General features: G+C 37.1%; 1 protein-coding gene across 11 annotated transcripts in view; it reads left to right on the top strand.

Moving 5' to 3' along the window:
• PTPRK (protein tyrosine phosphatase receptor type K) overlaps positions 1-16,924 on the top strand; it is a 598,235-nt gene that overhangs the window by 216,822 nt on the left and 364,489 nt on the right. For all 11 annotated transcript variants that reach the window (XM_081529093.1, XM_081529092.1, XM_081529091.1 and 8 more), the window contains one exon: positions 1,365-1,636. In XM_081529093.1, the coding sequence (XP_081385219.1) occupies positions 1,365-1,636 (272 nt within the window). The remainder of the gene's footprint in view (positions 1-1,364; positions 1,637-16,924) is intronic.

Below are 16,924 nucleotides of genomic sequence, written 5' to 3'. Positions count from 1 at the left end.
GGAGACTATTCCAGATTCAAGGACAATAGGAGTGGTGATTAGCTGTCAACTTAGCAGAAGAGGCTCCAAGTAGGTGAATCTGCTTTATGTCAGATTCTCAGTTCTAGAAATTCTGGCATTTTACACTTCCGTCCTCACACTTACACTGCAAAGTATCCTTATTCCTTGAGCAAGTCCAGAGTTCTTAGTACATTGCAAAAGGTCACACAACTTGCATACATGATGATCTTGGGATCTGAGATCAGAAATTGATTCCAGTGCCTGTACTCATAGCCCCTCTCTGTGTTAGAATTATGGATGGGGAAAGGAATAATACACTCCCTCTGTAAATCAGGCCAATAATACATTTCTTTGGTTGTTTGCTAAAAGACCTTTGTTTAGCAAGAGTAGAGATAATTTAGTGTGGGAATCTGGATTGAACCAGGCTCTGCATGATCTGTTTGACTTTAAGTTACTAATTGTGAAACAATGTCAGACTTTATTTTTGGGGGCTCCAAAATCACTGCAGATGGTGATTGCAGCCATGAAATTAAAAGACAGTTACTCCTTGGAAGGAAAGTTATGACCAACATAGATAGCATATTAAAAAGCAGAGACATTACTTTGCCAACAAAGGTCCGTCTAGTCAAGGCTATGGGTTTTCCAGTGGTCATGTATGGATGTGAGAGTTGGACTGTGAAGAAAGCTGAGTGCCGAAGAATTGATGCTTTTGAACTGTGGTGTTGGAGAAGACTCTTGAGAGTCCCTTGGACTGCAAGGAGATCCAACCAGTCCATCCTAAAGGAGATCAGTCCTGGGTATTCACTGGAAGGACTGATGTTGAAGCTGAAACTCCAACACTTTGGCCACCTCATGCGAAGAGTTGGCTTATTGGAAAAGACCCTGATGCTGGGAAGGATTGAGGGCAGGAGGAGAAGGGGACGACAGAGGATGAGATGGCTGGATGGCATCACTGACTCAATGGATATGAGTTTGTGTAAACTCCGGGAGTTGATGATGGACAGGGAGGCCTGGCATGCTGTGATTCATGGGGTCTCAAAGAGTCAGACATGACTGAGCGACTGAAATGAACTGAACTGAACTTCCTAGTTTGTAAAATAGGAATAATAACAGATTGTTGTGGAGAGTAAATTAATTTGTACATGTTATGTACCTTGAACAATGTCTGTTACCCACTATGAATTGAATTCATCTATTTACTTGTTTGATATCTTTGTATATCTCTGTTCTGGAAGACATAGTCTTTTTTAATTAAATTTAATACTCGGAATAGATTGGTATCATTTTTAGCTTTATTTCTGTTATTATATTTTCCCTTTTGCTTATATATCTATTTGGTCTTATTTTATGTGATATCATTTCAGGTTCCTATATGATAGTGGACTCTTCAGATCATGACCCTGGAGAAAAAGCTAGACTTCAGCTGCCTACAATGAAGGAGAACGACACTCATTGTATTGACTTCAGTTACCTTTTATACAGCCAGAAAGGGCTGAATCCTGGCACTTTGAACATACTGGTTAGGGTGAATAAAGGACCTCTTGCCAATCCAATTTGGAATGTGACTGGATTCACGGGTAGAGATTGGCTTCGCGCTGAGCTAGCAGTGAGCACCTTTTGGCCCAATGAATATCAGGTAATCATCTGTTCTTTTCTGGTTCATGATTTGATGTCATTGGATCTCACTGTGTATATAATATATAGAGGTAAATACTAGCCCTATAGGGGTGAGTGATGATTTCTTTAGCCCTCCTCCACCACTGTTCTTGAGGAAATGTTTAAATACATTGGCACAAAATCTTCAAAGTACAGAAGATATTTCAACATATGGAAAAAGGTAGTTTAGGTACAAAATGTTTTGGCTGTTTGGCAAAGGGCTGTTTACTGACAGACATATTTCTGTATCTCTGTTCTGAAAGAAATAGTCTTATTGAGGTGAGCATAATATTCAGACTGGATTGGTTCAATAACTTCTTGAAAATAATATTCAAAAAATAAACTTGAAATAGGGCTTCATGAAATATGTTATCTAAGGAGAGGCATCTTCAATAATTTAAAAATATTTTGTCAGTTCCATAGAGTTAAAAAAAAGCAAACAAACCTCACCAAGAATTTGAGTTCTGGCTTCAAGGTAAAACTAAAGAATTTCAGTAAGAGTTTCGAGTCTTCATTCTAGTGACTAAGTGACTGCTTCATTCTATCCCATTGCCACTTGACTGCCTAATTACTCATTATTACTCGAAAGTCTCTCTTACATGACCTATCAGGGCTTTTCCAGCCCAACCATTAAAAAGAAAAAAATAACAGCCAAGAAAAAACATGGTCCACATGTCTTTGGATTCCACTCTCCACAAATGCTTGATTTAATTATGAGTAAACTGGACAGTGAATAGTGTCAGTACCTACATTGTGAGTTGTGTGACTGAGTTTATATGGTTTAACCAAAAAAGTCCATTTACCAGTTTGGAAAATTGTTAAGTAATCTTCATGTGAGGTTCAGTACCTGGTAACAGAAAGTTACCGCTCCTGAAAATTCACTTCTGTGCTAGATCTTAGAATTTAAACTTTTAAAAGATTTGCTTATTTGAAGCTTATTATAGAGCTTAACAGAGATGGGTTATGTAAAAGTATATTTTTATTATCATTGGTGAGTAATTTATAAGGTAATAACAGTTTTATTTCTGCTTCAAAAAAAAGCATGTTAAGCTTATCTTTATTCCTGGGAAGCGGGGAGAGGGAATCAATCCATTGTTTTAATTGCTTTGTTTTTGAATTGATTTTTTGTTTGTTTGTTTTATTGAAAGTCTCTTACTTCATAGTTATAGTTCTAAAGGTAAGGTTCTCCGTTTAGAGTTATGTGTCTATGAAGATTTCAGTGGATTCTTATTAGGTGCTAGTTGATTCCATTATTCCTGAACAGAAGGATGTTTCTCGGCAATCCTGGAGAGCCATCTGCTTCCTCAGGGCGCACAGCTCTGGGAGGGCTGCTTATGTGGTAGGTGAGTGGATGGAGCTGTCTAAAACTAATGCTAAAAGCACTGAAGCAAGATTAATGGGCTCATCTCTGACAACAGTGGGGCTGATGGCTATCATTGCTGGGTCAACCTCACAGCACATTCTCTTTATACTAATTTCTTTATAATCTGTTACTGGAGCTTAACACAACGCTAAAAAGAAAAAGCTCTGATTCAGCAAAATAAAGCTGTCGATGAATTCAGCCTCCTTAAAATAAGTTAAAGCTCAGATAACAAATCTAGCAGAAATATTAAAAATTTGGGTTCTAGAGTCCGGTTGCTTATATTCAACCCTGTATTTTGTTTGCTACCTGCATAGATAGTTCATTAAAGTATCAAATTGTTAGTTATATCTTTGGAAATAAAAACCCATAGAGGTAGATTTTGGTAAATTCAACAAATAATGTATCTGTGGTATCATACTGCTGATCCTTTGTAACTTAGAAATAGCATACATTATGCTTTCTCCTATATTTTAGTAAGATCTATCTTTGAATCATTGATATAACGTTTTCTTTCTTTCTTTCTTTCTTTCTTACCAACTTGTAATTTCTATTTTATTTTGTTATTTTTAATTGAAATATAGTTGATTTACAATGTTATATTAATTTCTGCTGTACAGCAAAATGATTCAGTTATACATATATATATTCTTTTGAATATTCATTTCCATTATGGTTTGTCACACTTGACTGAATATAGTTCCCTATGCTATACAGTAGGACCTTGTTGTTTATCCTTTCTATTTGTAATAGTTTGCAGTTGCTAACTCCAAACTCCCAGTCCATCCCTCCTTCCCTCAGCCCCTCCTCCCATAACATTTCCTTATGGTGCAGATTTCTGTAATGTTACTTTTAATGTTGAGTTATAATACCAAGAACTGGATGAATGTTTCTTTATTCAGTCTCATTTTGCATGACAAAGCTGCCTAGGTTACTTGTACCTGCGGTACTTTTAATAAAATGGTGCAAAAGGAACCTGTGCAAGTTTCAACCTGGCCAGTGAGATCTTTTTGGAGATCTCTTTGTCTGAGAAAATGATTGCTAAGTACATAGAGCCTGTGGGTAAATGTCTCTTTGTTGCACTAAAATTTGAGCAGTAGATCATTTCTTACGTGATTACTTTGCTCCACATCCTTTTCCTTAACCTGCAAAACTTAACAATCAGTGAGAGAAAATAACAGAGTAGAATATTTTTTATTCTTGTGCTTAGTGCTCAATACATTACTTGATTGAGGTTTTCATCTAATTTTGTCATTCGGATACTGGTAGTTATCTGTGTATTAGTTATTAGAAACAATTGTATTTATGTAGGGTTTTTGCTATTAGGAAATAACATGAAAAACTTTTGATTATTGCTTAGTGCAGAATCTTTATGTATTTTTAAAAATTAAAATATAGCAATTGCAATGTGCCATTTTACAAGTCTACTCTTTATTCTTAAAGAAATACCATTTATTTTTAATTTTTCCAGACTCTAGGTTAAGTAGAATTGTGATGTTCATAGAAATTGATCTCCTTGGTTCCACGGTTTTCTCAATTTCTCTTCTGCAGAGATCTTACACTCTCTGGACTTCTTCTTTAACCTTTTTGTTTGTTTGTTTTAACCTTCTCAGGTTTCTAACTTGCTTTTCTTTTGTTTGTCTAGTGAAGACTTCTATCTTTCTTTGCTTGAACCATTCTGTATCTGACCACCCATCTTGTACAACCCCTTTTCACCTAACTTTAGTAATAACAACAGAAGCAATCAAAAATAGGCTGAGAATACTAGTACTTGTAATTATTAATAGTATGGGATAACTTTTGTATAAAAATCACGATCCTGGAAGTGAAAACAAATGCTCCTTATAAGCCAGTCCTTCTCTTTTCCATTTTTCTGTTGAACTAAATATCTGAAAAAGATACAATATATCTTTGGTATGGTTTTCCCTTCCCACAGATTCCATCTTATCAGATGCCTAAAGAGAAGATTGATGTGGTAATTTAATTACTAGTTTTCAACCTCAAGAAAGCTCAGATTTGAAAAAAAGATACATGAAATTGTGAAATAAAGGCAAAAGTGATTCTCTGAATAATGAGTTTTGGTTACCTGGAAGATTAGGAAAAGGGCCCATGGACTCTGGGGCCAGCACTTCCTAGTTGAATCTTAACTCTCCTATTTAGCAGATGTGCAGCCTTGGGAGTGTTCTTTAATCTCTTTGACTATAGTTTCCTCATCTGAAAAATGAGGATCACAGTAGTACCTGTCTCATTGGGTTTTCAAGTATTAAATGAGTTAATACAGAGTGTTTAGAAAACACTCTGTAGTAGGTGTTTACCCTATAGTAGTAAACTACTCATATAGTGAGTGTTTATCATAAATTAGGTTAACATTATGATGAATAAATAAAAAATAACGTGAACTCTATTGGATTTAATAAGTGCTCAGCATTTTTCTTTAATTGTGAAACATACTATTTTTTTTAAAAATAGCAGATTTAGGTTCATAGCCAATTTGAGAGGAAGATACAGAGACACCCTTATGTCTCTCTAGTTCCCACACATGCATAGCCTCCCCCATTATCAACTCCTACCAGAGAGGTATGATTGATGAACCTATGTTTGTTATAATAGATGAACCTGTATTGACACATCATAGTCACTCAAGGGCCTTCCCCGGTGACGCTAGAGGTGAAGAACCTGCCTGCCAATGCAGGAAACATAAGAGACTCGGGTTCAGTCCCTGGGTTGGGAAGATCCCCTGGAGGAGGGCACGGCAATCCATTCCAGTATTCTTGCTTGGAGAATTCCATGAACAGAGGAGCTACAATCTCTAGGGTCTCAAAGAGTCAGACATGACTAAAGCGGCTTATCACAGCACAGCACGATCACTCAAAGTCTGTAGTTAATTTTAGGGTTCACTCTTGGTGTTATACATTCTAAGACTTCAGACAAATATATAATGCCATGTATTCATCATTATAGAATCAGAGTATTTTCACTGCCCAAAAAGTCCTTTGTGTTACACCTATTCATTCCTCTCCACCCCACTCTCTTTTTTTCAGGTTTTTAATTTATTAAAATGTATGATTTTTTTACGCATTATTAGCACATCATGCTAACTTCTGGAGATACATAGGTAAAGTCCCTCTTTTCCTGAAGCTTACAGTCTAGCTTGGCCCTATAAAAATGTAAAGATAAATAAATGTAAAGATAAAAATATTAATCAGAGGTGGGGTCTGCCTTTAAGGAGCCTCGTCCAGATGGGTGTGTGAGATATGCGTAGATAAAACTTTGAAACAATATATATTTAATAGCAATTATTAAATGGCTTAAGAGGGATAGATATAAAATGAGGTGGGAAAAGTGAAAACAAAAAAATTGTTTCCAAAGTAATTTGAGACAGAAATGGAACTAGAATTCTTGCCTCTTGATTTCTCTGTTCCTTAATTAGTTTGCTTTCCAGCATATCTGTTTTGGTTAACCAGCGTATCTGTTTTGTCTATAGTGAAACAGGACAAGCAAATGTGAATTTTATTTCTGACATAAGTGTTGTGGTGATACAGTATTACATAAGGAATTATTTCTCACCTGTGTCTTCAGAACAATAGATGTCTTTTTAGCTTAGTGTACTAATTATAGAAAGTATCATATTACATGCATTTCATTTGCCATGGTTACAAGTTGCTAATTCCTCCTATTTTTGTAGACCTTAAGTAAGTACTGTAAATTTTTAAACTGCTCACTAAACAGAAGCAAAAAGAAAGAAAACAAAAAACAACCCAAATATCATGAGGTATTGTCTCAGTGTTAAATCTCAACTGAAGAATAGCACACCTCTAAGAATATAATTTTCTCCACTCTGGAAATCTGACCTGTCTTGAATGTGTAAAACTAAATTCTGCTTTGGGATTAAATCCATTAGTTTCTGACTGAACAGTGAGGTTGTTACCAAATGAGGCAGGCAGACATAACTTCCAAAACTATTAGTGGAAACCTAATCTGCTGTTTTCCATTAACTGGGTGCACATCATTAATCACAAAAATGATGCGTGATGAAAACTACAGGGGTTTGGCCTGAAATTGGAAAGTGATAATATAGCAGAATGTGCCTTTTTTTTCTCACCCCCTAATTCACTGAGAAATAAACACTGAACTTTTGCAAGCCATTTTCTTCTTAACATTTTCCACTGGTTTAAAAAAAAAAAAAACAACTGTAAGAACTGGACAAGCATGGGGTCTTTTATTTTTGTTTCCATTTTAAAAGTTTATGTTAACATGTATTGCACTGATATTTTGGCAGTGGAACGTTTGTTGCACTCCAGAGATACTGCTGCTTTGGATCCAAGAAGATTGGGACTTAAACCAAATGACTGTTTACATAAATAAAAAGTCTCTAAAAGATTGCTCTTGAAGGAGAGGGGCTGAAATAAGTGCATGCTCATGAACCATCCATGCAAAGCATGAGGAAAAGAGGATAGCACTCCTGTGCCATAGCTCTTTGGATGCTTCCAATTTTTACTGGTCTTTATCCAACCCTGTAGAGCTCCACTGAAGAAAGGAGGGTGGCAATATTTTTCTTTCTTAGATGGATTTTCTTTCCTAGTCTGCTTGAGGCACCATAACAAAATACTACAGACCAAGTGACTTAAACAACAGAAATTTATTTCTCTTATGGTGTGAAGGCCAAAGATCAAAGTGCTGGTCTACTTGTTTTCTGGTGAGAGCTCTCTTCCTGGCTTGCAGATGCCCACCGTCTCCCTGTGAACTCACATAATAAAGAGAGAGTGCTCTGGTGCCTCTTCCTCTTCTCCTATGGGCAGCAGGCCAATCGGATTAAGGTCTCACTCTTCTGACCTCGTGCAAAGTCACTTCAGTCGTGTCCTCTTGCGACCCTATGGACTATAGCCTGCCGGACTCCTCTCTCCATGGGATTCTCCAGACATGAATACTGGAGTGGGTTGCCATGCCCTTCTCAAGGGGATCTTGCCCACCCAAGGATTGAACCCATGTCAAATGCTTCCTGCATTGGAGGCAGGTTCTTTACCACTAGCGCCACCTGGATTCTTAATTACTCCCTAAAGGCACAGTCTCCAAATACAATTACATTGGTGATTAGGATTTCAGCATATGAATTTGGTGAGGTGTCCTGGGGGACACAATTCAGTCCATAACACTAGGTATATTTTATAGGTGTAACATCTTCATATACAACCATTATAAATGACTCTGGCTCATTATTTTATATGACAGTATTGCAGATATTATGAATTTTCTGTTCAGTAGTCATTCTACTCACTTTTTTCAGATACTTTTCCACCTTACTTGCTTCCCCAACTTACTTTGCAGATAGGAGTGGCACAGCACTAGCCAATGAGTTATGATGGAAAGTCAGCTGGGAGACTTCTGGGAAAGGTGTTATTCCCTGATTAAAAAGAGATCCATGTTGTTGCATGAAAAACATGATGCTTGGCGCTACTGCAATTATTTTGTAACTCAGAGAAAGAAGATAACAAACTGAGGGTAGCAGAAGAAAGTATGGAAGAAACCAGGGTCCTACTCTCAGACAAAATGACAACAGCAACAACAGCAATAAAAATAATATTTAAAGCAATTTTTAGTTGAGTATTCTCCCATGCAGTTTAAGACATCCTATTATATCATGTCATATCTTTGTTGACCTTTCAGACAATCCCACCTCTCAACACATTGTTTGTAGATAGCACAAGTGAGATATATGACAAATTTAAAAGTATTTGTATCTATCTATGAATGAAGCAGTTAATATTTTTCAGTCCAGTTGCAGAGAGAAGACAAAGCTATATACCTGAAAATGTAAATAGGACTATGATAGAATGAGTCAATGATTGAAAGGAATAGAGAGAAAGGAAGGAAGGATAATTTGTTGAGTTTCTACTATGTATAAAACACTGAGCTGGATACTTCCATATATGTCACCTTTACCTTGTTTTAATACTTGGTCAAGTGTTAAGTGAATGTTTCTTATCTTCATGCATGGACTAAGTTGCTGATTATGAAGTGGTCAAAATTATTCCTCTTTTTCTCTTTATTAGTTTAATTTTCCTTTAAAAAATTTGGACTTCAGCCATATCAGTGACATCTGAAGTTAATCATAACTTAATAGGCTTATTTAAATTCTGATAAAAGTATTTCCCTAACATGGGCATTCTGGCTCATTTTTACAGTAGCACCATACCTTCTGTTTGATGGGCTCTTAACAAAACAGCTTTCCGCTGCTCATTTTTACTCTTAGTGATTCCCTGTTTGTTTCATGGAAAGTACTCCCAATAGATTTGACAAAACTTCCATAGTATTATTGTCATTGTTTTTCTTTAAAATTATTCTGTGAGGGTGAATTCCCTCTGGTTCCTGGCAGTGATTTGCCTTTAGTATAAAACACCTGCTTTACTTTTCCTTTGGACTCTGTTTGCTTTGATTCATTGATGAAAGTAACAGTGTGTAAAGAAATGAAGAAAAGAGTCCTAGTAACACAATTACTATTGTAAGAATATGACAGAAGTCTCTTGTTATTCTACTATATCATACTTGTTTTCATTTAGTGTAGCAGGAACTGCCAAGTATCCCTTCACTAATTCTTTTGAGAAATATTTCCATGAAATTAATGCACTTCCCATTTAACAGATTGGAAAAATAATGAGCAGTAAGCAGAATTAGGCAGTGTTTGTTCAGTTGATGACTTTTCTTAGGAGTTTGTTTCATCCAAGGGGATTGAGGAAGACAGATGCTCCAAAGACTGGAATAGGCACCCATATTCTTCTTGCTCTCTCATTTGTGTTCAGCTCAGCTTGTTGACTCCAGATTAATGCAGTTCTGATTCCTTGTTTTCCATGCCTCTTATTCCAACCACTCCAATATTCTTGCCTGGAGAATCCCATGGACAGAGGAGCCTGGTGGGCTGCCGTCCATAGGGTCACAGAGAGTTGGCAACTAAGCACCCACAAAAGGGCTGATCTTCATTTACCAAGATGAACAAAAATATATCGTACTGGGACAGATTGATTATATTCTTTGCAGCCAAAGATGGAGAAGCTCTATGCCGTCAGCAAAAACAGACCAGGAGCTGACTATGGCTCAGATCATGAACTCCTTATTGCCAAATTCAGACTTAAATTGAAGAAAGTAGGGAAAACCACTAGACCATTCAGGTATGACCTAAGTCAAATCTTTTATGATTATACAGTGGAAGTGAGAAATTGATTCAAGGGATTAGATCTGATAGAGTGCCTGAAGAACTGTGGACGGAGGTTCGTGACAATGTATAGGAGGCAGTGATCAAGATCATCCCCAAGAAAAATAAATGCAGAAAAGCAAAATGGTTGTCTGAGGAGGCGTTACAAACACATGAGGAAAGAAGAGAAGTGAAAGGCAAAGGAGAAAAGGAAAGATATACACTAACCATTTGAATGCAGAGTTGCAAAGAATAGCAAGGAGAGATAAGAAACCTTCCTTACTGATCAATGCAAAGAAATAGAGGAAGACAGTAGAATGGGAAAGACTAGAGATCTCTTCAAGAAATATAAAGATACCAAGGGAACATTTCATACAAAGATGGGGACAATAAAGGACAGAAATGGTATGGACCCAAAAGAAGCAGAAGATATTTAGAAGAGGTGGCAAGAATACACAGAAGAACTATACAAAAAAGATGTTCATGATCCGGACCATCGCGATGGTGTGATCACTCACCTAGAGCCAGATATCCTGGAATGCAAAGTCAAGTGGGCCTTAGGAAGCATCACTACGAACTAAGCTAGTGGAGGTGATAGAATTCCAGGTGAGCTATTTCAAATCCTAAAAGATGATACTGTGAAAGTGCTGCACTCAATATGCCAGCAAATCTGGAAAACTCAGCAGTGGCCACAGGACTGGAAAAGGTCAGTTTTCATTCCAATCCCAAAGAAAGGCAATGCCAAAGAATGCTCAAACTACTGCACAATTGCAGTCATCTCACAGGCTAGCAAACTAATGCTCAAAATTCTCCAGGCCAGGCTTCAACAGTATGTGAACCATGAACTTCCAGATGTTCAAGCTGAATTTAGAAAAGGCAGATGAACCAGAGATCAAATTGCCAATATCTGCTGGATCATCAAAAACGCAAGAGAGTTCCAGAAAAACATCTATTTCTGCTTCACTGACTATGCCAAAGCCTTTGGCTGTGTGGATCACATCAAACTGTGGAAAATTCTGAAAGAGATGGGAATACCAGACCACCTGACCTGCCTCTTAAGAAATCTGTATGCAGGTCAGGAAGCAACAGTTAGAATTGGACATGGAACAACAGACTGGTTCCAAATAGGAAAAGAAGAAAGTCAAGGCTGTATATTGTCACCCTGCTTATTTAACTTATATGCAGTGTACATCATGAGAAATGCTGGGCTGGATGAAGCACAAGCTGAAATGAAGGTTGCCGGGAGAAATATCAATAACGTCAAATATGCAGATTACACCACCCTTACGGCAGAAAGTGAAGAAGAACTAAGGAGCCTCTTGATGAAAGTGAAAGAGGGGAGTGAAAGAGTAGGCTTAAAACTCAACATTCAGAAAACTAAGATCATGGTATCTGGTCCTATCACTTCCTGGCAAATAGATGGGGAAACAGTGGAAACAAGTGACAGACTTTATTTTGGGGGGCTCCAAAATCACTGCAGATGGTGACTGCAGCCAGGAAATTAAAAGATGCTTGCTCCTTGGAAGAAAAGTTATGACCAACCTAGACAGCATATTAAAAGCAGAGATGTTACTTTGCCAACAAAGGTCTGTCTAGTCAAAGGTATGGTTTTTCCAGTGGTCATGTATGGGTGTGAGAGTTGGACTATAAAGAAAACTGAGTGCTGAAGATTTGATGCTTTTGAACTGTGATGTGGGAGAAGACTCTTGAGAGTCCCTTGGACTGCAAGGAGATCCAACCAGTCCATCCTAAAGGAAATCTGTCCTGCGTATTTATGGGAGGAATGATACTGAAGCTGAAACTCCAATACTTTGGTCACCTGATGTGAAGAACTGTCTCATTGAAAAAGACCCTGATGCTGGGAAAGATTGAAGGTGGGAGGAGAAGGGGACTCCAGAGGATGAGATGGTTGGATGGCATCACTGACTCAATGGACATGAGTTTGTGTAAACTCCAGGAGTTGGTGATGGATGGGGAGGCCTGACGTGCTGCAGTCCATGGGTTCGCAAGGAGTTGGACACAACTGAGCGACTGAACTGAACTGGGACAGAATCCCTAGCCAAACACAAAAATACAAGGTGCAAGAATCATTTCCTTCTAATCCATTTACTAATCCATTTAATCTGACAATGTTATACGATTTATAAATGCAGTATTATATCAGTAAGAAAATTATAGATAACAGGTTATAATCAGTTCCTCCTTCAGTTATTTTGTCTGCTTACTTTGATGGTTAATTAGAATTGGTGTTTCTTCTCCATGGGCTTTTGAGTTTCTGTACAACTTGAATTTCTGTGCATCCTCTGTCCATTTCATGTCAAAGACTGATTTTTCTTTATTTTAGACTGCACATGTTGTGTAACAAAATATTGCCTTATCAAGGGAAAAACAAAACTAAATTGGTGACATTATGTTTTTATCTAAAATTTAATTTTTTTGCTGTGGTGATTTCAGTTTCCATTCTTAGAACATAATGGAAAAAGAAAAGGTTGTAATTATGTCTTTTAGTATAAGCTTTTCAATTGAAGGAATCTAGTAGGTAGAAAATAAAAAGGAAATGTCAGACATATTTGTAGTGTGTATCTATTTTACTATTCCTTTTGATAATATATAGAATAATTATTCTTTTGTTAGTAATACAAGTGGGAAATTAAAGGGAAATAACTTTGGACTTTGTAAATTAAAACGTTCACTTATGTAATCTAGTGGATAATTTGTGGATAATTTTAGCTGTCTTGATTTTCAAAAAGGATTTTTAAAGCTGTCATTATAAAACTAGCTACTACATGTTATTTCTGCATTTAGTTATATAAATAACCTTTGCACACACCACTGGAATTCCCTGAAGAGATTTAGATTCCTAATATTCTTGAATGATCTTTTAAAAAATCATTCTTCTTAGCTTTCTCAAAGCAGTAAATCAATTCTCATTTTATGTTTAAAAATAAGGTGTATGGTCATAAATTTATACCAGGTAATGATTCAATAAAGTAATAAAGAGTGGAAAATTTCTAGCACCTAGAGATCAAAGATTGGTTCAAACTTAAATATCTTTAGATCCTGGACTTTTGCAACAACAGCACAAATATGATACTTGGAAACAGATGTAGCGATTCTCTGGGTTAATATTTATTAAGACATTTTTGGTTTGGCTGTGAACTTCAACAAGTTAAGCTTATGAAGAGGTGAAGCCAGCTTAGGTCCATAAATATTGCAGTGAATTTCTACCCTGTTTTGTTTTGGTTCCTGTTCATTTTCTTTTATGTTTTTCTCTCTTGTTATCTACCGCCTTGTTTTGGGGAGGGGAGAAGTTTTAAGCAAAACATTCAACATTTAACCAAATAACTATTTTTTGAGTATGTCTATTGTGTTAGCTATTGTGACATGATGCATGAGAATTAGAAGGAGGTGGTCTCTCTCTTTTTTTTTTTGATCTTGGTAGAGAATAAAGGTGAGGGCATTTTATATATTGCATAAAGTTTTAAACTGGAAGTTTTTCAGTCTTTGCTCAATCCCAGGTCTGTTGATCATCAGGTTCTTGTTCACTGAGTTACTACTTTGTGTGATCTTTTGAATTTTAGTTGCTACAATATGGGGCAATAGCTAGTCTACTAATTATACATCTATTTTATGAGGCAATGAAAGCCTCAAAGTATTTCGTTTAAAGCTCTTATTTACAAATGAAATACACCAACTAAAACCAGCAGAGTCAAAGATGGAATTGGAAAGATTTGGGATTCTCTTACAACATGTTAGGGAAGTGGAATCTTTAGCCCTGAAGAAGGTAAGTGTCCCAGAATAGCAACAACAACATTGACTTTCTCTCTGTAGGTCACTATGAATGACTCATTAATTTATCTCTTCCGCAAGTATTTATCAAGCAATCTAATCTCTGCCAAGCACTGTTCTGGCTCTTGGGAATATATAGTTCTGAATAAATGTCAAGGTTCCTGTTCTCCCAGGAATTCTACTCTAGTGGTGAGAGGGAGGAAAACAGATGAATAAGTAATTGAGCAAAATATCAAATGGAGTAAGTGCTAAGAAGATAATTACAATACAATAATGAGAGAGTTGGAGTTCTAGAAAACATCTTGGAGCAGGTAGTTCAGGAAGAACCACTGGAGAAAGTGAGTTTCATCTGGAGATCTGAATGGCAGAAGGAACCCAGGCTTGCAAAGACCAGGGAAATGCTGTAGAAACAGAGCAAGCAGCTAATAAAGGCCCTAAATTTGGGGAGATGGGCATCGTGGTTGGACAGAGGACAGGTGGTTGTTACTGTTCAATCACTAAGTTGTATCCAACTCTTTGCGACCCCCTGACTGCAGCAGGCCAGGCTTCCCTGACCTTCGCTGTCTCCCAGAGTTTGGTCAAGTTCATGTCCGTTGAGTTGGTAATGCCATCTAACCGCCTCTACTTCTCTGCAGAGGGTGACATGGATGAGAGGACAGCGGGAGCAGTGATCAAAGGAGACCTTTTCTAGAATGAGAAGCACCTGGTTTTAGTTATGTGGAGCTCTGCCATCCAAGAAACAGTTTGAACACTTTTAGAAGATTTTTGTCAAGGGATTCTGTTTACTCATTTTTGGTCTTATCTTGTACATCTTCCAGATTTATATTCTTCTTTAGTCTTTTTCACTGCTTGCTCTCTAGTCACAGCCCTGCTTGCATATCATCTTGATAATGGTTCCCTGACTGTTTTCCCTTGCCTTAAATTCTATTATAAATCAGTTACTTTTGGACAGATGCTAGTTTGGTGATATTGACCTTCTCAGATTTTGTCAGTGTTTCCTTTAAAGTCAAAATGTTTAGCCTTCATTTGAGGTTCTTCATAATTTAGCCTCAGGCAATTACTTCAATCTCTCTACTAATTATCTTTTAAACATACCTTCTGCTTTAGTCTGAAACCTGCTTTAGTTGTTCTTTGGTCAATTTGGGCACTTTGTGTGAATTTAAACATTATATATATATACACACATACACATATATATAATGCTTATATATATCTTAATATGTATAATATATACCTATATAGAATATGTACACCTTACATATAGTATTTATTATATATATGCTTATTTATAATTATATGTGTTAAAAATTATCATGCTAAATAGCTTCAGTCATGTCCAACTCTCTGCAATCCTATGGAGTGTAGCCCATCAGGCTCTTCTGTCCATGGGATTCTCCAGGCAAGAATGCTGGAGTGGGTTGACATTTCCTTCTCTAGGCAATCTTCCCAACTCAGGGATCAAACCTGCTCTTCCTAGCTCAGGGATCAAACTGGTGTCTCTTATGTCTCCAGAATTGGCAGATGAGTTCTTTACCACTAGTGCCACCTGCAATGCCATTGTATATTATATGTGAAAGTGAAAGTCACTCAGTTGTGTCTGACTCTTTGCAACTCCATAGACTGTATAGCCCGTGGAATTCTCCAGGCCAGAATACTGGAGTGGGTAGCCATTTCCTTCTCCAGGAGATCTTCCCAGATCTCCCACATTTCAGGGGGATTCTTTAGCAGCTGAGCCACCAGGGAAACTCAAAATATATATCTTCTAAACTGCCTTTGATTTTTCCTTTCTCTTGTCTAAGCTCTGTTTATCCTTTAAGACCCAACTTGATGCTCACTTCCACCATGAAGACTGTGCTTTGCCACTTCATTTCTCCTTGTTATCTGTATTGCTTCCACTGCTGTTTAGATATGTAGCTTGTAATGTTTCAGAGTTTTGTATTTTGTGCCCCTTGTGAATTATAGAACCTCTTTGAAAAGGGACTGGGTTTGCCATAAAGACAGTGTAATATTTACATTGTGCTTTGTATTTTGAAAGCAATTTGACGACAAAAAAGTTATCTTCTCAGTAGCATTGAAAGGTCATTAAGAAAAGTAGAACTACTTTTATTTTAGAGATGAGGACTGAGAAAGGATAATTGACTTGTTTAAGGTCATGTTGCTAGCTAGAATTGCATTGGATTTCCTAGAGGTAAATTCTAGTTCCTTTCTAGTGTGCCAGGGTGTGTGTTTGTTGATAATGATTTTTCAGCCTTAGTCTCAAACGACCATTTGATTTTCTGATTAAATACTAAGTGATGGTATAAGAGTAAGGTTACAATTATTTCACTTCCATATACCATTTCAGGAAGTTTTTTCTTATTATTATTTGCTAATATTTCTTTAGAAACATTGAATGATTTTATGGTTTGTCTATTAAGAATTGATGGGCTGAAGTAAGCTGAACACTTAAGGGCCAGTCTAGAACTTTGGTGGACTGGATTTCATTTCTGCAAGCAAGTATTTCGTTGTTATTGCATGCTTAGTACTAATCTAGGCTCTGAAATAAAATAAGTATAGAAACAATTTCATACCTTTCTTTTGGGAATATAAAGTCCACTCAGGAAACTGGTTATGTGCTGACAAGTTTTGGTGGTAGGTGATGAGGTTCTGTTATATATTTTTCTCTGATTTTGCATGTATTTGCAAATGCCATAATACTGGAGTGGGTAGCCATTCCCTTCTGCAGGGAATCTTCCTGACCTAGGGATCGAACCCAGGTCTCCTGCACTGCAGGCAGTTTCTTCACCATCTGAGCCACCAGGGAAGCCCAATAAAACAATAGGAAGAAACAAAAGTCTTCTGAGGGAGATAAAACATCTGTATTAGCTCTCTTGCATGAGCTCCAATAAGGGAGCAACACACAGGCTCTGTGGTCAGAAAAAATGGAGTGACAT

Source organism: Giraffa tippelskirchi, chromosome 9 (genome assembly GCF_054371585.1).
Source record: "Giraffa tippelskirchi isolate mGirTip1 chromosome 9, T2T-mGirTip1v1.2.pri, whole genome shotgun sequence".
In the NCBI taxonomy this organism is placed as follows: Eukaryota; Metazoa; Chordata; class Mammalia; order Artiodactyla; family Giraffidae; genus Giraffa; species Giraffa tippelskirchi.
This window is presented reverse-complemented; position numbering and strand designations above follow the sequence as displayed.